At 44.0% G+C, this 25792-nt stretch overlaps 1 protein-coding gene across 1 annotated transcript in view; it reads right to left on the bottom strand.

Annotated features, from left to right (window-relative positions):
• LOC147021051 (uncharacterized) overlaps positions 1-25792 on the bottom strand; it is a 166040-nt gene that overhangs the window by 124507 nt on the left and 15741 nt on the right. The window contains exon 4 of the mRNA XM_085893634.1: positions 25746-25792. This exon is cut by the window's right edge and continues 1087 nt beyond it. Coding sequence (XP_085749760.1) covers positions 25746-25792 — 47 coding nt within the window. The remainder of the gene's footprint in view (positions 1-25745) is intronic.

Genomic DNA, 25792 nt, shown 5'->3' with positions numbered 1-25792 from the left:
TCTGACCCCGAGTCTTCTTCCTCATCGCTCTCTCTCTCACGTCCGGTCGATACACAACACCACGTGTTGAGGTGGAGCCCCCGTTGTCCGTCACCTCACATCACGTGGGTTGATTCAGCCCATCATCCTGAGATCGTCAAAACAAGGACCATCCTGGAAACAAGGGGTCGTGCATCACCGGCACAGCCGAACTTCCAGCAATGATGCAACCAGCAGCAATCGGCTGTTATACAAAACCATAAAAATAAATTATTCTCCCGCATTGAAACCCAAATTTACAATCCGAACATCAATATCTGCAGCACATGGAAAGTTCACTCGAGTGACCTGGTCCAAAGTACAATCCACATGGTTAGTTCACTCGAGTGACCTGGTCCAAAGTACAATCCACATGGTTAGTTTACTCGAGTGACCTGGTCCAAAGTCCTATCCACATGATGTTACTGAACTCCACAAACTGACATGTTCCTTTTGAGATATAACTTCAACAACAAGGGAAAACAAAATTACAACACATCAAATGGAATAAATCTTTAAATCGTAACGTGAACTTTTCGAAAATTCAAAGCAAATGTCCGAATATATTTAAAAGTTGATGATAGACGCTCTCAAAATGCACCATCAATGTGAGGATGTGTACAGGTGTTTAGTATTTAAGGAGATCCGGATCCTGAATATAAAAGAGCTGGGTCCGAAGGGTTTTGTCTTCACCAGAAGAAGAAGAAGAACAACAACAAAAACAACAACAACAACAACAACAACAACAACAACAACAACAACAACAACAACAGCAAAGCGGAGCTCTCTTAGAGCCAGCGTTCGCTCCGAGAGACGCGGCTAAAAATTATGTGGACCATATCCACAGACCATATCTCTTGAGATAAAATGGTCCACAGAATAAAAAATCATGACGCCATCGGTCACATGATCTGGCAGCCAAACAAAAGTTTCACACATATGATATTGTTATGGATTTCAGAATCTGGTCTGATGAATGCATCCACACATCCAGGTCCTCAGACAGTTATTTCCTGAAATGCATGTTCAGATTAGCCCCACCCCCATGTCTAATGGGATCTTAAATGTGATGCGTTGAGAAGTGTAAAGAATAGATCCCCTCTCTTATGGGAAGCTTTTTTCTTTATGACAGACACGCTTACACACATTTCTTTCACGAGCTCTGAAGAGCACCCTTGTATTGTTGAAGATACGGCGGCAATAAACAGCACCACCGTCTCAGGGGTTATAATGCCAGCGAGTTCGACACAGGTCTCGGGTCACGCGCCTCAGATCACGATACCAAAGTACCCCTGTACTTTGCCAGTTGGGGATATACACCCCGGCTACAGACTGGGTTTGATCAGAGACTGAGCGAAGTCTGCCGCAGTCCGTAGCCAGTTTCGTTTTAAATACAAATCGAGCGATTGTTGTTTAGGGCAACACGAATAAATTCAAGGTGGCAAATTTCGAATGAATCAGCCAGATTTTTGGGGAAAACATCGGGGAACACGACACAAGCAAATCATTCACAAACGTTATAATTAATCTATAACCCGCTCTTATCTGGAGAGTTACGGATACGGGTTTCAAAGGGGACCCCAGCAAAATAAACCTTAGGCCTGGACAACATACATACAAGACATGGAGTATTTGGTGGTGCCTCATGGATGAGAGGAAAGGTGTCGAAGGCATGAATGCGGCTCGTGACAAGCCGATGTCAAATGAGTCGAGCGCCCAGCTCGAGCATACAGAGTGGCAAGATGGCGGAGACCTTCTCCTATCGGCACCGCTAACGCACACAGCCTCGGTGCGCCCAGCCCCGATAAGGTCGACGGCACAAGAACGAAAGATCTATGGTGTGTTCCAGTTGGTTCTTCACAATGTCCGGCATGCAAATCTAGGCCTGGCCTGTACACCAGACTAGGCCAAATCTGGGTGATGGACTCTGCAGGTGGATCGATGGGATGAAAAGACGTGTCGAGCCGTGCAGGGAGCAAGGACAGTCAGAGGCCCTGTTGATGGACACAGGATGAACCTGGGGACGACCTGCACGCTGGGTCCATGGCCAAGGAGGAACAGCTCGTCGAGTCACTCCTCATGAAGCATATCTCAGACTCGAAAAAGCAGTTCCTCTTGCCTTCTGGGGCGGATCTTTCGGACTGCCTCTGGGGACACGTGATTGGTCCATCGTTCGAGTTTTCAGCAGCTCTCCGCCAATGGGTTGTTGGCACGTCTGGTTGACGAGCTCTATCAGGACACCAGGTGGGGGCTGGCCAGGGGGGGGGGGGAGGAAAAAGAAGGCGCCTCTCGGTACACCACCACTCTACGAACATTGGACACCCCACTACACCTTCCGACACACATCAAACGTCCAATTAACAAACAACCTGGCCAAACATGCATTTAAGGGGGATCTGGGCTCATCCTATATTTAATAACCCACAAAGAGCCCATTTCAGCAAACTACCCCCACCTTTCTCCCGAGGCTCACCCGAGCCTCAATTTGGGGCAGCCCATGGTCATGGCCCTGTCTCACGTATAGCATATATCTCCCATTTACTCAAAGGCCTCAGTTATTTAATAACTTGGTTTACTGATCCGCCGACGGTATATTTGCCGAAATGAAATATAAATATAAAACACATTTTAGCCTTTTATATTTATACATATTCCGCCGAAGGTGCAAAAGTTTCAAAACCCGAAATGTAAACGTCAGCATTTATTTTCAAAATATAATTTTGTGTGCGCACGCCAAAATGCCGAGACACCTTTAACCAAACTGCACAGTCGTCTTCAGTCATGCCTTTGATGTGCTCATGTGGATGGGGAGACGGTATGATCAGATGCCCATTGAAAAGTAAGAGCTGGTTATGGCTCTGATTGACCGTTTTGAGCGTGTTGACTCCTCGTAGACACCTTTTTTTAATCATATCCAGCACTATGCACGAAAGGGGTCACGTCTCAATTGGGGTTGTGGTCCACCCCTCCTTTTCTCCAGGGTTCGCGGAAGTCAGGTAAAAACCAATCGGGGAAACGGTCTCCCCCTCTTCTCCAGGGTTTGAGGAAATCAGGTAAACCCCAATCGGGGAAGCGGCCTCCCCCTCTTCTCTCTAACTGCCTGAAGACAGAAAAACCACACTCAGCTCGCCGAACCCTTCGTGTCTTCAGAGAGGTTTGAAGACCAAGTGACACATGCGGTGTCGCTGCTGGCCAATTCCTGTTCTAAAATGGGTACGGGGAGTATGTGACACATGCCAGTGCCACTTGCTACTCATCTCTGCTCTACCCTGAAGTTCTTGTGAGGCTGAGAGAGAAATTAAAGTCCAATTTCTAAAGCCTGCTCATGGATGCAGCACCTCGAACTCTGTCAGAACCCATGTGGGGCTGTCCACTATGGTTTCCATCCCCTGTGTCAAGTTCTGTCCTGGTGGCACTTCCATTTCCCCTTGCACCTCAAACCTATTTCCTTCGTCACCACTCATTCCACGCTCAGGACTCCCACACAAAACAGGCTCCACACATTCCAAGGTTATGTGTTCACACTCCACTCATTCAACCTTGCCTGCGTACTGACCAACTGCCTCGCATTCCAGGGCAACATTCCCGACCACCACGTGAGTACACACACACGTTTCGGCCTTGGCAGCACACACCGGTGCTGTCGTCTGGACTGTGGGCTCACAGCATTCATTCACAGGCATTCCACACACATATTCAGGAGTCAGGCATACATGTATCCCATCGGACAGAGTCTCTTCATTAACATAAAATCCAATTCCGACCTGAAGCTCATCATCCGCACCAAGTATGCATGTGCCCACGTACCTGCTTCGTTTCAGTCACCTCGGTCCGGTTGCTTCTCTTCAGCAGGTTGCTCATCATCGATTCGCCACACTCCTCTGGGGCTGTCAGGTCCACATGCTGAACCTGCTCAAAATGTGTTTCATTCGTCAACAACCCCGTATGCTCCCTCAATGTCTCCATCACCAGGATTTGCTCTAATCGGGGTGTCATCCGACGAGTGATGTCAATCAAGTCCCGCACCACTAACATTCCTCCCTGTGGTGATGTCACACATCCCATATTATTGTGCTGTCCAACTTCCTGACTCCACTTTCTTTTCCATTTGAGTCGTTCTTCCTCTCCGAGCCTTTTAAGTTGTTCGTTATCTTTCCGGAGTTTTTCAATCTCCGCGTACTCCCACCTTGCTCTCTCCTTTGTTGGTCAATTTCAAATTCATATTCTTTTTGTTTCCTATCCCACCGTCTCTCATGTTCCTCATTCTCCAATCTTGTCGTTTCTCTCAATTGGTTAATTTCCCTTTCCTGCTTCATTCCTTGTTATTTTACTATCTCTGTGTACTCCAACATTACTCTCTCCTTCAGTTGGTCAATTTCAAATTCATGTTCTTTTTGTTTCCTCTCCCACTGTCTCTCATGTTCTTCATTCTCCAATCTCGTCATTTCCCTCAACTGATTGATTTCCCTTTCCTGCTTTATTCGTTGTTCTTTCACTTCTCTTTCTTCCATCTCATTCTTTAATCCTGCTTGGCTTCCAACTGTTCAATCTGCTCCGTGTCGTTCCTGAACGTTTCATTCTCCGTTCTCTTTCTTTCCTCACTTCATATCCTCAGCTCGTTTTGTCATTCCCTCTCTTTGGTTTGGTGTTTCTGTAACTGAGAAGCTTTTTCCCCAAAATTCCTTTCTCATCTCCGCACCTCTTTCGTATGCTTCCACCCTCATTTCTTCCATTCTTTTACTGTATTCCTCGAGTTCAGTGGTTCTTAACCTTTTCAGAGGCGCCGAACCCTAACAAAAAACACCGTACACTCTCCGAACCCCTCAAATTTGACCAAAAATTACAATTTTAATTATTACAAAAATGAAAAAAAATTGCATCAAAATTCAAGAGTATATTTGGAAAAATAAGAAGAAAATAAATTCAATTTTCATAAATACAGAAATAAAAATCAAATTGCATCAAAATTCAAAAGTATATTTAGATAATAAGAAGAATTGGATCTTAATGCAATTTTTGTTCTTGTTTTTTTTGAGGCGATCTGGGAAATGTGTGGCTTTGTTTTGGCAAGGGCCACCCTCATATCACTTTCACATGCAAGTCTGCTCCTTTTCTTTGTTTTGATGTCCACCAGATTCGAAAATGCATGCTCACAGAGATACATTGTAACGAACGGCGTGAGGATCTCAAGGGCAATTTTGGCGATGAGAAGATACCCTAACATTTGGCGGCACCAAAACGTTGAGAGCATTGTTGTGCCGAAGAGTTGTTGTTGAGTCTGGCTCTGCTGAAGTTTGATGAGGTCGTCGAGGTATTAATCGTTGACATCTGCCGTTCCAACGCCAAAAGTAAATGGCTGTCTCACCCATGCTGGGTGTTGTGCTTGGTCAGGGGAATATCCATCGAATGACTTTCCCAGCTCATCCAAGTGTGTGGCAATCGCTTGCTTCAGTTCCCTTGGTATAGCAGTGCCTCCAACTTCAGAATCATCTGCAATTCCGCTCACGCACTCGTCCTTTAGCGGAAAGTTCACGAAGTTGTCTTTCTCTGTTGGCCACCTCCACAACTGTAACTTTAGAAAAGCACTCAGCTTTTCTTCAGCTTCGATGACATTCACTCCACCCGCCCTGCATCTGGCAATTGAGATGGTTGAGTGTGTCGAAGATGTTAACCATGTACGCCAAGGCAAGGATGAACTTTGATTCCTCTAAATGAGTTGCATGGCGATGCTGGTGCTCTCGCAGAAACAGGGCTAATTCTACACGCAAGGCAAAAACACGCCTCAGTACCTTCCCTCGTGATAACCACCGAACGTGAGAGTGGTAAAGAAGGACTTCGAATTCAGAGCCAATTTCATTGCACAGCTCTTCGAAGATGCGATGATTCAGAGCACTGCTTCGCACGTAATTCACAGTTTCAACGGCGATTTTCAGAACATCGGCCAGTTCTGGAGGCAGAGTTTTTGATGCCAGCGAATGTCTGTGCAGGACACAAAGCGTGACGATGATGTGTGGTGCATCGCCTTCACCAGCGCTCCAAAACTGGAGTTGCGCTCCAGCATGGCTGGAGCCCCGTCCGAGCAAACTGCAGACACCATGTTCCATGATAGACCATTGCTTCTGAAGAAGTCGTCCACAAGTTTCTTCACGTCAGCTGCTTTAGTCGTTGGTGTGAGAGGCTTGCAGAACAGAAACTCTTCCGTGATCTCGTCTCCCTTGACATAACGCACAAATACAATGAGCTGGCTCAAATTAGAAATGTTGGTGGTCTCGTCGAGTGGAAGGCTGAATTTCGTTGGACTCGCCGACTAAATTTGCAACTAAATTTGTAACTATATTTGCAATGCGACTAAATTTACTTGACATCCTGATCCTGAAAAAAAAGAAATAAAATTAAGTTGGACCGAAAGCAAATTATAGCAAAATTGCAATGCGTTTCGGAGGGCTTTCACCGAACCCTTGAGACTGGCTCACCGAACCCATGTGAAGAACCACTGCTCGAGTTGTTCCAGATATTTCTTTTTTTCTTTCTATCTCCTGTTCTCGGATTTCTCTTATCTGATTGCCTGTTCTTACCTTTTCCTTCAGTTGTTGCAATTCCAACTTTGTTTTCCATTCTTCTTCCAAGTTCTCCCTATCCCGGGAGTTACTAATTTGCTCTTTCTGTGGTTCCTTTAACTCTCTTGACTTTTCCAACAATTCTTCCTTCAGTTGTTTCAATTCCAAATCGTGTTCCCGTTTTTCCTTTTCCAGCTTTATTTTCCATTCTTCCTCCAAGCTCTTCCTATCCCGGGAGTTATTTGCTCCTCCTCAATTCTTTTGTTCAGTTCGCTCTTCTCATGTTCCAACAACCTACGGGTAAACCACTCTACTTTAATCATTTCTCCATGTAGTTCCTCGCCTGTGTTGGCTCAGTCCTTTTCCAGCCCCCAAATTCGTTCCTGTGCATCGGCCAATTGTTGTGACTCCCTGTGCACATAATTTTCCTGAACGTCGTCTGCGTGCCGTAATGCCTCGTCCAATTTAAGTTGTAACTCCTCTGTATAATTATCATCACACCTCCTCTGCTCCAAGGTATCCCCCAATCGTGCACGAAGCTCGTTAATGTCGGCGTCGTCGTCGTCCTGCTTCGTTTCCCATGACGCATGCTGTGACCACGTGGTTTCAACCAGTGGGTAAGAACGTTTTCTTCGTGCTGTGCGGTTCGTTAAGCTATTCATGGTAACCCTCTCCCGCTTCGTGTCGCGCTGAGGTGGAGCCACGCCGCCATTTTGAGACTCCATGTTTCTTTATAATTTCGAAGTTTTACACCCAATCCGCTCAAAATAAAATCAAAGCAAATTTGGAAGACAGGTGAGGAAACCCCATTTCTCCATCTATCGTCCTGAGGAAGAACTTAATTTGGTGACGTCAGCGGAAGCGAGCAGTGGCGGGCAGCGGGAACGGAGCAGCGGGGCGGGCAGCGTCGACGGTGCAGCATGGGGGGGAAGCGATGACGGCAAAGCGGGGTCGGGTGACGGTGCAGGCAGTGGTGGAGTTGCAGCGGGGGAAGGCGGTGCAGTGGGTGCAGACAGTTGAGGACGTGTTGTGGGTCGACAGTGGAGGAGATGCAGTGGGTACAGAGTGGAGGAGGTGCAGAGTGTGCAGGCAGTTGAGGATGTGCAGGCAGTGGTGGACGTGCAGTCATTGCTGGATCAGGTGCATTCATGGTGGGGGTGCAGCAGGTGCAGGCAGTTGTGGAGGTGCAGTGGGTGCAGGCATTGGTGAAAGTGCAGTGGGTAAGAAAGTGAAGAATGTGCAGTGTGTGTAGGAGTTTAGGATGTGCAGCATGTGCAGGAATTGGTGGGGGTGCAGCGGTTGCAGTCAGTGGTGTAGCAGATGCAGGCACTGGTGGGGATGCTGTGGTTTTAAGCAGTTGTTGGGGGTGCAGTGGGTGCATGTTGTGGTAGAGGTGCAGAAATCGAAACTGGTCGACATGATGCATGGGAGACAGTTTTTGTGGGTGATGAGATCATTAAATGTGTAGATTCTTCATTCTGCAGAAAGGATCGGAGACATGGAATTCTGTGCAGTTTTGAAGGAGCAGGAGTTCGGGACATTGAAGGAAGGGAAAACAATATTGCATCGTTTCAGGACAGGAAGAAGTTGGTTGTGGTGCACCTCGGTGCGAATGATGTAGGGAAAGTTTACTCAGAGGTTTTGAAAAATTGATGCAGGAAATTGGGAAACTGGCTGAAAGTAAAGGGTTGAGAGGTCATCTTTTCTGGGATTCTCCCAAGATTAGGAAACAACATAGAAATTATGAGCAGAGCAATAGACGTCAAGCAATGGCCGGAAGAATTGTGAAGGGAGGTACATTTTATATTTGAGAAGCAGTGGGAATCATTTCGGGGACAAAGGGAGTGTTTCCGGAATGATGGCTGTTTGTTAAATTGAAAGGGGGCAGCAAGGTTTGCAGTGGGAATTCACGCTTCTTTTTTTAGTTCAGAGGAGGGTGGGGAAGGTATTGAGGAAGGAACGGATGATGTAATTATAATGAGTCAGGTCAGGCAAGAAAATAGAATTTCAGAAACGGAAAAGTTCAATATATTCTATACCAATGCCAGAAATTTTAATAACAAGATGGAAGAGCTTGAAGCCAAAGTGGATAGCGAGGAGTACGACAGAGTTACAGTGAGTGACTGGGAGGATCCGTTTTTCGGGCTCTGGGTGTAAGGAAGGAAGGAAGAGGAGGAAGGAGAACATGAAGTATTCAGAAGCGCATGTGGTGAGGGAAGAGTATTGATTATGGGGGATTTTAACTTGCCAGGGATAGATTGGGTCCAGGAACAGGGAAAGGGAAGAGTCGATGAGGATTTCTTTGTTTTGGTCCAGGATTGCTAACAGGCAAGTGACCAAAACATTGTGTGTGCAAAGATTCTGTTCAGGGTTAGAGTTCAGGATAGTGGCGTAAGGCTATTAGATTTCAGGAAGGCATACTTTCAGGATGAGGAGAGAATTGGGTGATGTCGATTGGGAGTCTCAAACAACAGGACAATCAGCATTCGGCAAATGGGAAACCATAAAAGATCAAATGTGTTGAGTGCAGAGTTAGTACATTCTAATGAGGTGTAAAACGAGAAGCCGAAAGAGACCAGGGATGAGACAAGCTCCATCTCATGAACTGAAGATCTCAAGCCAGCCACCTTACCCATCAAGCCAACACCAGGCCTTGTGTGAAGGTAATCCAATATCTTTCTCAACACTTTATGCTTCACAGTGAGCTCGTCCTCATTCGACTCAGACCCATCACTATCATCACTCTCTTCATCTTCACTCTGATTGAGAGATCCTCGAAAGAAGAGGTAAAATCAACACACAACAGATGTTGTAAAAGAAAAATATCAATGGACAGAATACCAGTGTCAAGATGTGTGTGAATTGTGGAAATTGGACGTCAATTTCAGAAATTCTTCTTCTTTTTCTTCATCTTGGTGAGCCAGTTGCTCGGATACCATGTCTCCGAGTAAGAGGTCAAGGGCTCAGAACATGTAAGATTGGGCCAAGTCTTTCAGGAAGCGGTTGGGAAAGCCTGATGTGATTGGAGTTTGTAAAGGCAGGTTGTTGTAATTTGTTCAGTGCTGGAAATAACTTGCCAACTCCTCATGAAATACATCGAAAGATGTTTTGTTTCTCCAAACTAATGCTATCAGAAGGGACACCCAGCACAAGGTCCATCTGAGGGACTCCTCACTTGTGACCAAACGTCCCACTGACGAAGCACCAATGTTATTTCATGAAACTGCTGGAATCACCAGGAAGGACAGTGCTGTCCGCAGTTCGAAGAGAGAGAAAGATGGCCTTTCGGAGATCAACCCTTTCATGGTTCCCACTCAATCTGAAAAATGAAATTCCCTGACATTCCCTAACTTTCCCTGACTGTGTTGGCAAAGATTCCAGACCTTTTCAAACGTAAAAATTTATAGAGTTATTTTAGTCGGCCCTCCTCCACGACACCGACTCCTTTCCATCACCATTTTGATTTATTCATGGTGTACATGCAATCATTTTCAATTCTTTTCTTCTTTTTAAAATCCCAATACTCGCAGAAAATTATGTCCGCTTCAAAATTTATTTGAATCTTAAAATATATCGGCGTGCTTTGGACAACTTCTGAATTCCATTTTTGTTGGGAAATTAAACTGATTCTTCATTTGGGCGTCAACTTCGGTCTTTTTGAAAATGGTCCAGAAAGTGCACTTTCCCAGCAAGTACTGGCATTTTAATTTTTTTTATTAATATAAAACTTACAAAACACAAATCATACTAATGTCAAACGTGCCAGGTACCATGACGAGATCAGAATTATATCAGAAAAAAATTAGCAACACTGAGAACATCTAAATCTTGCAAAATAACAACGAAACATTGATGTTGTTACGTTTGAGGGGGGGATATGCATTCAAAGGGTAATTAGGATGTTTAATTAGGTATGCCATGCTGTTCGAGTTTACCAGGATCTCGATGTAATAAGTAGCAATTCAGTGGTGATAAGTTGTCCAGTAAATGTTCATTTCTTCAAGGGGGGAAATGATAATTGTCACGTAATTAGATAGGGACACGGGATAGGGTAAGTGTGTCTGCGTAAACCCCTTTTTGGTATTCTCTGGAGACTGGCCGTGACATCACAGGACAGTGCAGCGGATGGCTCCGCCCCGTGATCATGATTGGCGGAAGGCGATGGCGGTGGGCCAATAAACGGCTCGATTGAAGTGACGAGGACAGAAGGATAAAAAGGTTCTGTTCGGGGTCGAAAAGGAAGAGGAAGAAGATTACAACAAAAAGATCGTGTTTTTTTTGGTGTGGAAGCTGTGGCGGCAGAGAGTGTCCTTGTTGTTGTGCTGAGTCGATCGTGATCTTGATCGTGTCCTGGAGCCTTGCGCCTCACCTTGGTTGGCTCTGGGGTTCTGCTGACTCCGAGTACGGGGTCGAACGGCGGGCGGACCTGCCTCCCTCTCCTGCTCGCGGCTTGGCGCCGGAGCTGGTTCCCTGGCGGCTGTGGGCAGACTTGGGCCAGGACCAGGAGGTCGACAGCACCATGGTTTCTCCTGCCCCCCCCTGACGAGAGCAAGGCCGGCTCGTCCGACGCCGATCCAGGGACAGTTGCGTCCACACCACGGTCCAGCCTGACCACCAGAAATAGCTACGTTTTGTGTGTGTGTGTGTGTGTGTGTGTGTGTGTGTGTGTGTGTGTGTGTGTGTGTGTGTGTGTGTGTGTGTGTGTGTGTGTGTGCGTGCTTGGCGCCTTAGAGGAATTGAGAACTGTATATTCATTGGAATTGTCTGTGTTTTTCCCCACGCCCGATCCCACACCATCCCGTCGAATCGCCCCGGATTTGCCACTTCTTGCAGAGTCTTGTTATTTCTGGTAATAGTAAAAACGAATAAACATCATCAACTCGGTGAAAAGTGACTCGTGCCACCTTCCTCGTCCCGTTTGCGGTAGAGCGATTAGAACCGCCATGTTTGGGTTATAAACAAATAAACTGCCTCCAACGTTTCGGCTCATTCGACGTTGGCGGGACTGTTCAAGTCCCGTGGACGTCACAATATTGTTAATGTGACATTGCAGACAACCGAGAACACCCGATGATATTGCAAAAATGACTAACAGATTACTATATTGTACATTTTTCTACAAGAATCTGGTCCTAAAAAGGACCGTTTGTTGAACTTCTACGGTAAGGTGGGTACTCCTGTACCATTCCCTGCGGATGCAGGTACGCTCACCGCCGCAGAAGTTTAATTACTCAAATGTTACATGGGAAGTTGCAGCAACAGTCGAGATGTTATATACTAGCATTGCGAAAATGTCAAGAACATCAAGCAGCGTGTGGAGCGAGGAATTATATGGTCGGCAAAAACCAGCAATTAAGGAAACAAATGTGAATTGTTTGAGTAATGTTATTACAATAGTTAACATATACAGTATGGACAGTTGCTTACATTAAGTGAAATGTCAGTTTGTTACTTCTTTAGTTTCTGTAGTTCTGCTATTTCCATATCAACCTTCTGAGATTCAGTTGCTGCTTCTTCCATAAATTTTGCCTTTTTAGTCTGAAGCACTTTTATCTGGTCACATGCTTTCTTTTTAGCTGCAGTCTTTTGATCAAGCTCACTTGTGGCTTTACGTTTACATTCCAGTGCTGCTTGAAACCTGGCATGAGAACCCCTGACATACATCAATAGTGGCTTATCAATGTTCACAGAGGTGACTCCACCTTCTGCCTGCACAGCATCAAAAAAAAGTACGTTGTGCAATGAGTGAATCCTCATGTAAGTTCTCCACAAGCAGAACAGAATTCACCGAAAGGCCACTTTCAACACTTGCATTGCCATGTGACAGTGTTAGCACCAGGCACACAACAGAAAATAACTCAACAAATTCGATATCCTGGCCAATTATGTCATAGTAGAAAGCATCTCGTCTGTCACGGCGAGAAGAGAATGATGAAAACTTTGTATGCAGGTTACTAGAAGCCTTTTCACAGAGGTCAGAAAACTGACTTTTACATTTGTCAGCAGTAACTGCAGTGATGTTGTCCTTCTCATACATAATTTGTGCCAAGTTCTTCATTCTTTTCTCAGCTAAGACTCGAACGCTGCACACTGTGCTTGGTACCAAGCATAATATTGCACGGAAAACGGCATATTTTAGAGGACTTCTCTCGATAATTTTTGCAACCATTGATGACAAAAATTCAAGACATTCCATCCTGAAACTCATTCTCTCTGCATCAGACAACTTCACTTCTGTCAGAGATTTGGTTGCAGCCACTCCAACATCCACTTCCTTGGAGTTACATCTGGTGTCTTTTTTGGTAACATCTATCTTTACCAACTGTGATAAACTTTCTGCCTTCTCCAGAATAGACTTCTTGACAACACATTTCATGAGTGTATGCAACAACTGTCCAATTTCGTCATAAAGATATGGGCAAGTGGTGCCCGTGTCTGGTATTTCTTCAGAAAGGACTCACACTGGGCAGCCACTGATGCAAAGAACGATATTTTTGCTGCAGCCAGCTTGTCTCGAGAAAGTGTTCTTACAGTGGCGCTAGTGATTGTAGCACATGATGTCTGAGATTTCATGGCACTGTCTGCAAACTTTTTGACATTAGGTAGAAGTTCAAGTGCTCGTTCAACAACTGCAACATTTTCAATCCATCTCACAGTCCAGAATTTCTTTGGAAAAGTTTTGCTGACAGTAACCTCTGTATATACTGCACGCCGAGCCGGACTATCTTTAAACAGGTGATACATAGCCCGAAAATAACCATTTACATTCCATCCACTTGCTTTATGGCCCGTCTGAAAAGCACCATGAATGATGTACAAGCCACATGATCCCATTTCAATAAGTTTTATTTGATCTTCTTCAAGATCTGCGATGAGGAGATAAATAAACTTCCAATTTACGGCTGGTCCATCCATAGATACTTGCATTAACTTGCCTAATGGCACCTCCTTTAGAGCTTCTTTAAAACTGCCAAGTACACAGTCAGCAGAAGCACGACCCATTAAGGCTGAATCAAAATATCGTGAACACACCATATATTTAAGAAATATACCATATCTCAGAGATGCCAACTTTTGGAAATCAGAATTAGGGAGGATTTTCAACCGACACCAAATAATGTGCGCGAAGCGCACATCTCGAGCGCGGAGCGCTCGACCCTTGCGCCGGGGTCCAGGGCCCGCCTTAGGGCCCTGGAAGCTCTGGGGTTCTAGACGCTCTCTAGTGCCCTCTGAGCCCTATTTTGGAGCATTTAACATGTTAAGAATTCCCACTTTTTGAACAAAAAAAGGGGAAAATTGTGCACTTTTTAATGTTACGTGTATGTTAATATTAGTAAGTTAGGGGACAATCAAAGATTAACAAAAAGCACAAAAGAAGCAATATTTTTCTTACCTTACTGGCTGGTACTACTGCTGCTTGCTTTTTCCATGGCAGCTTTGCTGAGTGACAGCTGTGTGGCTCTTTTAGCCCTTCTGATTATGTCTTTGCTGTATTCTCTCTGGTAGCAAGGGGTGCTATGAGCTAGTTTTTCAATTAAGAGAGCTTCCAGGGTTTTGACACTCAAATTGGGACGAAATTCAGTATGATTCTTCCGTACAAGACTGAGTGCCCGCTCACATGATGCGTTCGAATGAGGAATGACCAAGATTCCCTTCATCACTTTGCTCAAATTAGGATACTTCTTGGCACCAGTGCAGGGATCTGTGAGCTGTGAAATCCGATGCCACTGCTCATCCACTCTCACTGTCTCAGTAGCAATTGTAGCTATGGAGGCGTCTGCTTGGTAGTGAGCGAATTCACTCTCAAGACTGTCTATGTCACTATCACCGCCACTGAACAGACAGGGGAATTTCTTGATGAAAAACTCCACACAGTCAAACCCCACTTCTTGGTGTAGCTTAACATCCAGCACCTGAGCATGCTTGGCTAATTCATCATCTAGCGGCCAGGTTTTGAAGATATAATTGCAGGCTTTCACATAATATGAGCGAACTGCACTGAAGAAACCTTGGATGTCTGACTCACTCAGAGTGAAGGTGGATTTCTTGAGACTCCTTTGTTCCCTTATATACAGTTTGGCATCGTTCCCAATCATGAGGTCCTCATCATTCTTCTGATGATTTCTGTCAGAGAAGGGTACATTTACCAGAGCAACCGATGACACCGATGGTTTCAAAAACCATACGAAGATATCTTTCAGAAGACCATTCAATTCTCCGTGCAGGAGATGAATACAGGGTACGTCTCTTTGGAGCAGAAGATTCCCCTTCTCAAAAAGCTTGTTAGCATATCGAAGGAAGAAACAATAGAGTTTTGTTTGTGGAGACAAGAACATCCTGTTGACACGTTTTTCTCTAGATTCCTGCACAGTGTTTGAGGAAGATGCGCTTTTAGTTGTAGAACTCGTAGTACACTTAGCCGCAGGGCGATCACACTTGCGTTTACTGCCAGCAGAAGAGGTCAGACTCGTAGTACCAGATCCAATTTTACGTTTGAGGAGAGAGCTTGAGGTAGGTGCAGCCAAGGAAGAAGACCTCTGATTCGAAGGTTTTGCTGAGCTTCTATCAAGTGATTTGGCAAAAGCAGAACTTAACTTGGGTCCTTCTTTGCCTGTAGATGGGACTATCACAGTCTTTCTCGACTCTGAAGGAATCTGCTTTGTGGATGAACGTGATGAAGGGCCGGTGATGCTACCTGCTCTCAGCATTGGTTTTGGTGCTGTCCCTGCTGTCTTCTTCGCAGCAGATACTGCAGTGGTAGTGGTGAATGCTGCTCCACGAGTGCTTGATCCTACAGTGCCAGTACTGGCAGTAGATACAGTGCCGTCCTTCTTGCTCGTTGTTGGAGTCTTGGCTACAGTTGGTTGCATTTTTCTTCGTACTTCTTCTTTGAAGAAGAGGCGAAGTGGCTCCCACTGTTCAATCAGCCTGTCGAGGCACTGACCAAGGGACAGCCACCTTGTTGCGACATGCTTCAGAATCTTGTGTGTCGGGGCATCACAGAGTTCTTGCAGTGCTTTCACTCCTTTGACGCGTTTACTACTTTTGTCCAAGTAGTAGTAAATATCGATGAGAAAGTCATCTAATTCAATGGGTAAGGCCTGAGCCGCCTTCTTGGCCGTATTGTGCATCATATGGCAAGGGCATCCCATGATGTAGCACTCTGGATTTTGTTTGTGGATATAAGCAGCGACTCCTTTGTGCTTGCCCACCATGACAGAGGCATTATCAGCACAAAAGGAAACACAATTTCCCACGGAATTTTCCTGTCACTGAACTCATGATCAAGCAGTTTGAAAATGTTTTCTCCAGTGGAATCTTGTTTGCACGCAGGCAAACTTAGCAAACCTTGCTTCACAATCCCAGCACTGTTGTCATAGTACGAAATCAGGACAGGATATAGCTGGGCCTCACCACTGTCATTGCTACCGTCTGTAGCTAGGCTAAATGGAGCTAGTCTAGCAATATCGGCAATAGATGAAGCAGTAACATTTGACAACTCACCAATTACACTGGTCAACAACAAATTTGTTGTCTGCATTTTTTAAGCTGATTTAGGACGAATCTGATGCGCTGAATCCAAAACTCACATTAGTTTTGTTCAATCAGGTCAAGTTTTTGAGATATGGCCACATGTCGTTTTTTACATTTTTGTTCACATGTACGCATGTGTGGAGCATTTTAGAAGAAGTTGGTGGGGGTAAAATGTCATGTCAAATAATTGTTTTAATTGGAAATAATTATTTTAATGACAAGAAGTATTCAGGTACGATAGTTCTAGGTGATTATGTCGAAAAGGGATCAGTTTGAAGTCATAAAACCTCAAAATCTTCCAAAAATTGGTGAGGCAAAGCATAAAGTTCATGGATCAAAACTAAAGTTAATGGGGCAGATTTTGTAATAATGTGATACAAAAAAGTTGTATTTCTTGAAATAACGAACTCTGAAGAATGTACAATACCTACATGCGCCAATTTATGACATGCGCTTCTGCTCAAGCTTGGAGTGCCACAGTACGAACCCAAAGATTGGAGACTGTTCATTGACAGCAGCAAGCGATCACTGAAATGTGTTCTGCTACACAACGGCAACCAGTTTGCCTCTGTACCCATCGCTCACTCGACTACACTGAAGGAGAAGTATGAAGCGGTGAAGTACGTGCTGGAGAAAATTGGTTATGATCAGCATAAGTGGTTTATTTGTGTTGACCTGAAGATGGTGAACTTTTTGTTGGGACAACAGTCTGGCTTCACCAAGTACCCATGTTTTCTGTGCATGTGGGATAGTAGGGACCGTGCTCAGCATTACACGAAGAAGGACTGGCCTGTGCGGGAGGAATTGGTGCCATGCAAAGAAAGGAACGTCATCAACGACCCTCTGGTGGACAGAGACAGAATACTCTTCCCACCGCTGCACATCAAGCTCGGCTTAATCAAGCAGTTCACCAAGGCTCTGGACAAAGATGGTGACTGCTTCACTTACTTGTGCCAGGCTTTTCCAGGATTGACCATGGAGAAGTTGAAAGTTGGCATCTTTGATGGTTCTCAGATCCGTCAGCTCATCAGAGATCCAGAGTTCAAAAACTCAATGAACGAAGTGGAACTGGAAGCGTGGAAGACATTTGTTTTGGTAGTGAAGAACTTTCTTGGCAAAAATAAGGCCAGAAACTACGCAGAACTTGTCAACAACATGCTGACTGCTTTCAGAAACCTGGGCTGCAACATGAGCATCAAGATGCACTACCTATTTTCACATATGAACCGGTTTCCTGAGAACCTGGGTTCAATGAGTGACGAGCAGGGGGAGAGATTCCATCAGGACATGAAGGAGATGGAGACCAGGTATCAGGGTCGCTGGGACGCAGTCATGATGGCTGACTACTGTTGGAATCTGAAGAGAGACCTCCCTGCCGCTGAACATTCCAGGAGTTCGAAGAAACGGAAGTTCAAGCCCTGAAGTTTGAACAGTGGTGACGCAACATGCAATTTACTTGTACTTACCTTTATCAATGCCCACCATTCAGATGACAGTAATCGATGTTTCTATCATGTAATCAATAAATGTTGTTGGCAAAACATTTTTTTTTCTTAAAAACATGTTTAGGATGATATGTGTTGACAAAAATCAGCTGATAATGCCACAAAAATGTAATTGATTTTGTCACAAGATCTGATTTTTTCAAATCAACTTAGCACAAAAACCTGACCTGATGGAGAGAAACGGATGCCATTTCCTGATTCAGCAGTGCCAGAATACCCTAATTCACTTGTAGAAATCTAGACAACATTCAGAAAGTAAAAAATTGTTGACCAGTGTTCTTTTTTTCTTCTTTGTTCTTGTTCTTTTTTTTTTTTTTTCTTTTTTTTTTTCTTTTTTTTTCTTGCTTTTTGTTCTTGTTTTTTTCATTTTTTATTTTTTTTGTTCTTGCACATCTTGCACATCTTGCAAGTTTTTGTTCTTGCACATCCATACTTTGAAGCAACTTTTGAATCTGGAAACATCTTTTGAAATAGAGGTCCAGCATGATCTGAGACTGATATGGGCAAGTTATGTTCCACAATAAATCCACTAAAGAGAAGTTCCGCTCGGGTAACATCCTCTTCCTCGCTTGTCCCTTGTTTGGTGAAATAATTCAGAAGTGTACCGGTACTCGTGCTCGAAGATCTCTCCTTTGCAATGTCTGTGTGCCGTTTGCTTCCAACGTGCTTCCGAATATCATCGCGACCTCCGTGCTCAACTGAAATATCAACGCTGCATACTGTACAATACGCATGATGAATTCCTCTTTCAGACTTTCGAATACACGGGTATTGGAGAATGTATTCGATCTTGTACTTCTGAGACCATTTCTTGGTCTTCGTAAGCTTCTTTTCTGCCATTTCGTAATCAACATCGAGGGCTTGAAGCATCGGTAACTTCGAAGTCGATGTTCCACAGCTGCAGCGCGACTCGTAGAACTCTAGCGGCTGTTAAATTAAACACCGCACGGTGGTCGCGACCGCCGGGCTGGTACGGGGCCCAGCTGCATGCAGTGAGCGTATCGCATGCATATACACTGTGCATACATACCGCATGCACTGTATTGCACACATACCGCATGCACTAAATCTCAGTGCATGATCGCATAAGCGAGATCCAGACCCAATGTTTCGCTGCTCCTCATTTGAATTTGCAATTTTTTACGTACAATTTGGAAGCAGCGAACGTTATGGAGTTACCACATGCTATACGTAGCAGACTATGCTTTTCATTCAATTCTCATACTAGTACATTCTGATTAGTGAACAGTGCAAAAATATCAAAATTTCGGGAGGATAAGGATAGTGATCGTAAGGGCGGGAGTTTGGGTGAATTTTCGGAAGCCTCCCGATGAAATCGGGAGGGTTGGCATTGCTGATATCTTCTTGAAGAAAATATTTCTCACAGTGTACTTTTGTTGTGACACCAGCATCATACCTGAACTAGTCGCTGACAATGCACATAAACTGTTCTGAAGTTCCAGACTGATTATTGAACTGTACTTTATACATGTTACAAGTCATTTATATTAAACACTGAACACCTGAGCTTAACGAAAGGATGCAACTGCAATCTATAAACAGCTTTCGCCCCTCAAATCACACAAAGACGTGGTAAAATCTTTGTTTCTGTCAATGAATGGGGCACACTCCTCATAGCTGAAATACAAAGATAAAGTCGATACTGGCAACTGTACAGCTCTGACTTTCATGAAAAAAGCAATAAAGAAAACTTTTATTATCATGAACAAAATAATTGACTGGGTGTAAAGGGTACTAATCAAGATCATTCAGCACAAATCACACATTTCCCTGACCAACAAAAAAAATCCCTGACTTTCCCTGACCAACCTCAATTCCCTGACTTTCCAGGTCAGTGGGAACCCTGCCTTTGTCCGGACCAAAAATGCCACAAAGAGTTAGACACGAACCTTCACGAGCAAGACGAGCTCTTCATTCGACACTGTGTGGTAAGGATGATCATCAAAGCAGACTGGACAGTTCAGAGGTCAATTCACTCCCTCTGAACAGCCCTGTTGGACACAGATCAATTTATGAATGGGGAATTCTGTTCAGGAAAAGGAGAAAAAGGAATAATGGTGGAAAAACACACAAATACATCTGAAGCATCCCATCCCTCTCCTTTCCACAGATCTAATGTCTTTGTTCCCTATTGTTTTGTCCTGCCCTCTCCACCCATCTTGTCTCCTGCCCCCCTTGTTGTGCATTCTGTGTGATAGCTCTCATACGAGCCTCGACAATGAACACAAAAAAAAGAGCTCACCACCCCAACCATGAAGCCAACACCCCAAAAAAATTAGCCAAAAATGATCCTTAAAAGTTAAAGTTGCAATAAATATATTCGTCCACCAGCAAAGAGGGAACCTGAAACCTAAATGATGTTTAAGTCCTTCTTCACTCCTCATGATCCTGGATACCTAAAGCAAAGGGTCCCTGATCCTAACATAACCCACCAGATGTTCTTCGATTCCAGATCGTACAGCGCTAAGTTTACAGCACTGATCAACACCTTCGGACCCAAAGGCACAGGGCATTGAGCATCAACCTTATGCAGCACCTCGCTTATGCACCAACTAAGAATCAGAAGGCACCTTTCAGTTGCTCGTACTGCGATTCAAAATCAGCGGAGCGGCTCGACAAGCCCCTCGAATGTTCGAATGCCCGGATAAAAACATTCAAACCTGGCACGGATTTCCCACAATTCAGCTTTTCAGGCACAGATTACCACAACCTGGTTTTAATCCAGATGTTGCAGCACGAAGCTTCCAAGAAATGACTTGACTCACTTTCCTCTGAGTGGCATCACCCAGTTAGGTCAGAGGCAAGGCACACGACTTTATTGAATGCAGGACACAGCGAAAGTGTCAGGAAAGGGAATCTGTTGCGGTCCCCTTACCTGCTGCTTCAGGTGGCCACCTGTGTCCGCATCACCTCCGCCGACATTACTTTGACCTCGCTGCCCCCCCCCCCCACCACACACCTCGCCCCTGGGATGTTGCCAGCCAGACTCACTGTGTCAATTTCTTTGGGGAAATCACCAGAACCTTCAGTGAAATTGAACATCACTCCAGTTCTCGTGAGAGTTGAATCATTTATTTACGTGTACACGGAAACAAATACACAGATCAACACCAAGATGAGATGCTGTGAACTTCCTTCACTCCGTTCTGTTTTACAAACCTATCATCTTTCGAGCAAAATTATTTGCATAAAAAGAGTGAAGGAGGGGGCATGCGTTACACAAAGAACAGTACTTGTTTTCAAAGCTCACTGACATCTCAATGGCGTGTTAAGATGTTTCCAAAGCTGAGAACAGTCCAGCCTCAAGGAAAAAGGTGGGGTGGTCTGATAATGCACAGCTGTATGCAGTATTTCGTGATCACAGTATTCTCAACTCGAAAGGAAGAGGGATTGGTAACTGACAAAGAAACATTGTGAGACATGCGGCCCATGGTACAATACTTGACAAGATAGGGGTGTATATTGGCAGGCAACCTCAACGACCCTGAGCTTTGCAGCTGCGAGCTGATCAGCCAAACATTCCAACCTGCCCAGCTACGGGCGAGTGGGTTTTAAAACACACTTCCATGATTCTTCTTGGTGAACAACACCACACAGGATGACAAAATAACTTTAGTTAATTACAATGTTTTGTAATAGATGAGACCTTTACAAGCATTTAAAAGCACACAAGACAAAATGAGTATCATCAGTTCATTTCCTAACATGACAGAAAATTGTTGGTGCAGAATATTCTACATTTCACAAGATTGAATTAATTATTTTTCTTCCACAATCCCACTTCAAGTGTGAAATATGTTTCCTTTGTTGGATTGCACGTTTGAATTGACCACGCTTATGGCGTGATATGTTTCTTCAATGTCATTGATTATTTGCCTGTTATTACTGTAATGTTCATATTGAGACAAAAATACTGTACAAATTTATCACAGCATTATAACATTGCTTGTTCCGAGTCTGAATATACCACCTGATGCATTTAGTTATATTCAATAAAAACAAGCAGTGTCATGACTCACGTGTGTCAATGGCCTTTTAAGTGATGGCTGTTTAACACTCATGTGTCAATGGCCTGTTAACACTCACGTGTCATGACTCACCATGACTCATGGTGCTCTCCATCCCTCATTTATTGGAGAAGAATTTTACTATTCCCGTTCTTGGTTGATTTACTGCAATATTTTTTATTGTTCAACTGCAGAATAATTGCAATCATTAATATGATTGGAATGTACATTTGTCCATAAACCATCATGTCTTTTTTGGTGAACACAGGAATTAATTACTGGAGATAGTTAATCGAAATTGTTCAATGACGAGTCGATTGCATCATTAATAGATTTAACTCTTCAACTATAGTAAATGGTAACAGCATCTTACATTGAACACGTGAAAGTATTTCCCTGAAGTTTATCTAAATTATCAAGGAATGCATTTTGACAGAGTTTTCATTTTATCTTTGGGGTTTTTCATCATTCTCCACCTGCAATGCTCAATAAACTGTTGAAGCAAGACAAGTTGTTCTGATTTCACCTGATACATTTATTTTTTTTAAACTGCTGAATTTCAAAGCTAAATCTCACTTGGCTGCACTTAGATTAGTTGAGCCAAAACCAAAAAAGAGGCCTGGAAAAGCATTTTAAAATATTTTCTTCTTCCAAGCTGGCATTCGCCATAGTTTGTGAAAGCACGGGATCCTGCATTTTCGAATTCTTCCACACATCAGCAATGCCATAGAATCCATCATCGCAGTTGACATAAAATCACACCCTTTATCCAAAAGCCTCATCTCAAATCATCAATTTGGATTCAGACCAAGTCACTCCAACTTGGACATGCTGCTTTTACTCTTTCAATAGTTGGAGGCCTTCAATATCAGACATATCAAAGCCGACTTTCTGGGAATATCTTGATCTTTCAATCTGGTCTGGCATCCCACATGCTCTCCAAACTGTTTGCGCACTCCGCTGATGGATGACTGACTTCCTCCACGCTTGCAGCCAACATGAGGCTCTCAATGGAACTCTTTGTTCTCCTCTCCCTGTCAAAGCTGGACTTCCCCCAATGCAGTGTTCGCAACCCCATCTCATTACTAATCTTCATCAATGATATCCCCAACTCGCTGGAAAATTCTCATTTTCTCTTTGCTGACATCTCCACACTCTGCCATGACATCCCTCATCCTTCTGACAGACAGAAGGCTCTTCCCTCCCTTTTGACCTTGCCAAAAATCACAAACTGGTTCGACATCTTTCCCTCTTCCCCTTTCTCTCCCCAATGACCATAGCACAAACCCATCAACTTTCTCATCAACCCTCTTGAAGAGATTCAGTCACTCAAACTCTTGGATCTCACTCTGAGCCATGATCTCTCTTGGGCAAGCCACATTTCATCATTGGCCTCCAAAACTAGACGAGCTCCTATCCACCTGCAAGGCTTTCATCCACAGCTTAATGGAGTCCTGCTCTTCTGTCTGGGGTGGCTCCCATCTTGCTCTCCTTGAAGCCGTGGAAATAAAGGCTTTCAAGATCATTGGAATTTCTCACGATGAAGCTGAGGCGATGGGACAATCACTCCACCACAGCCACCAGGTTGGTGCTCTCCATCTTCTTCCGACTCATTTCTGGTCCTGCACCCTCCACCCTCTCCATGCTTCTTCTCTCCGAGGTATGTGCAGGATGCACGCAGTCTTCCAGCAACCCCTTCAGAGTGAAACTGCGAAAATCCAGAACCACTGCTTACCTCCACTCTTGCATTCATTTTTTCCACACCTGTGGAACCACATTTAACACCGTCTTCAATCTGATTCTTCCCTCCACATCTTGAAGACACCTGTTCACCACCATCTCAAGTCATCACACATCCAAAAACATGATATTTTCTCCACGCAGTAAACAATCCCCCACCACTTCAAACATTTTGCCAATGCGTCCAACTTGTCCACCCCTGACGTTGGCCCTGACCCCTCATCGTTACCTGCATACCTTCTGTCAGTCTCCGTCTATTTTACCACTCCACCCTGCTGATGACGTTCCCCTTTCCACTGTTGTTCCCTTTGTTATGTTGTTTTGTGATCTTTTTGGTGTCCGAGTTCTTTCTCCATGCACACAAATAAGTTGAGGATTGAAAGAATGTTATCCTCCTTCTCAGGTGCAAAAGACATCGTGAATGAGTGAATATCAAAAGACAGTTGATCAGGATTGTCTCACTCACAACGACAAAAACAATCCTTAAAATGGTGTTTTCCAAGTTGAACACTCAGAAGGGAAGATCAGGATTGGACGACCACTCATCTGTTGCCTTTTCTTCTTGGGAGAGCTCATCCAATGCTCGAATGAAGCGATTGTGAAGAACACCAGAAATGTGGGATGCTATCCAGACCAGGGCTTTTGAATTTTGGCATCTTGGTGAGTGTTTCATAATTTTCTGTTTGGCAATCATCACTTGAGGAATATCCTCTTGATGTTACTTCTCTTTTCCAAGTTTTGGACCTGTTCCACCTTCTTGTTGTGTTCTTTTCAGTTTTCATCAATCCCTTTCCAAAAGTCGTTCATCATTTTCTGGGGTGGAGGGATTGCAACAGTCTGCTTCTGTTTCCTTAGTTTTTGATTGACACTTCTGAGTAAATTTTCAAACTGCTGGACTTTTCTTCTTTCATTTACTTTGTTTGTTTGTTTGAGTTTTTTGGGCTCTCATTGGTTGTTATCTACTTTGGATTTCAAAAGGTGAGTGGAAGTTCTCCCAGAACTCAAAATCTCCACCTCCTTTTTGGTGAAAGATCATGATTCATAAAACAAATTGTGAAATGTCCTTCTCATACCCTCGTTCCAAGGACTCTTTTCAAAATCTTCACTCCACCTCTGACAGCCTCCACTTGAAGCTTGTTTGGAATGATATTCCCAGTGATATTCACGTACACAGTCAGGGTTTTCCTTGTTATTCCCCTCACTCCGACTCTCACTGGTATAATTTTCATTCCGTCTATCACTGGTATAATTTCAGCTCACTTCATTTTTGAGGTCCTCTTGACTTCGTTTCACAGAACATGTCATTGGGATGTCATTTCGCATGCCATTGGGAACTGAAAACTCAAAGAAAAATGCTGACTTTTCCTTTTTGTGTTTGAGCACGATGTCCAGACGCAGTGCTTGGTTTGTGATGTCCAGACTTCCCGACATTTTCTGAAAGGCATCAGTGTGGTGTTCTTGATCTTGAGCATTTATGATGACTCGTTCTCCATCCCAATTCATTACACCTCTTCTTGGCCATTCCATTGAGCCTTCCTTGTCAATCCCTGTCCTGTCAAGCTCCGTTTTAAATCTTCCTGCTCTTTTATCACTCCCATTTGTCCAAGTATATCTGCTGATATTTCTTTTTTAATTTTTTCTTTGCAATTATTGGGGCTGTTTTTGTTTCTGTTTCGTTTTCCTGTGTATTATCTATTATTTACACCTGTTTTTTGAAGTTTGTTGCAAAATGGAATAAGGATCCCTTTCCTCGTTTGTTGTTTTCTTGGTCATGTACAAATCTTATACGATAGTCTGTTGAGCTTTTCACAGACTCCGCTGGTCTGACACACGATGTTCTGTGCACTTGGTTTCGCTCCATTCCGCAACCTCCTCCTTCCCGTCTCGGTAAATACAACCACGGTATGTATTGGTTTTTGTCGAACATCTTGTGAATAGTTGGATGTTTCCTTGTTTTGGTGTCAAAATTGTTGATCTCCAATTGTGGCCAGTTTATAATTGCACAGTCACATTGGAATGCCGGCACTGCAAGTTGGTTTGTTGCTTTGGTTTTGTTCAATGGAGAGAAGGAAGACTTAAAAATTAATCTTATTCTGCGATGGAACTCTTTGGCGATTATTCGACGCATTTTTTGTGTTGTACCTGGGGCTTCTTTTATTCCGATGTATTGAAAGGATGCTTCGTTTTCTCGTTTGTGTGTTTTTGTCTGTTCTTTTTGTGTGGATTTTTTGTCTGCTCTCCTGTATGGATCCTCATGTGCTGATTCAAATTGTCTTGATGAGAGAAACTTTTATCACAAATGGAGCATCTGTGAGGACGTTCTTCTGAATGGATCCTCATATGTATTTTCAAACTGCTGCTACGAGAGAAATCTTTATCACAGACAGAGAATTTGTGAGGACGCTCTCCT

This window comes from Eptatretus burgeri, chromosome 8 (genome assembly GCF_056783735.1).
Source record: "Eptatretus burgeri isolate ZD-2024b chromosome 8, Ebu_testis_v1, whole genome shotgun sequence".
Lineage (NCBI taxonomy): Eukaryota > Metazoa > Chordata > Myxini > Myxiniformes > Myxinidae > Eptatretus > Eptatretus burgeri.
Note: the sequence above shows the minus strand (reverse complement) of the source record. Positions and strands in the feature narration are given on the sequence as shown.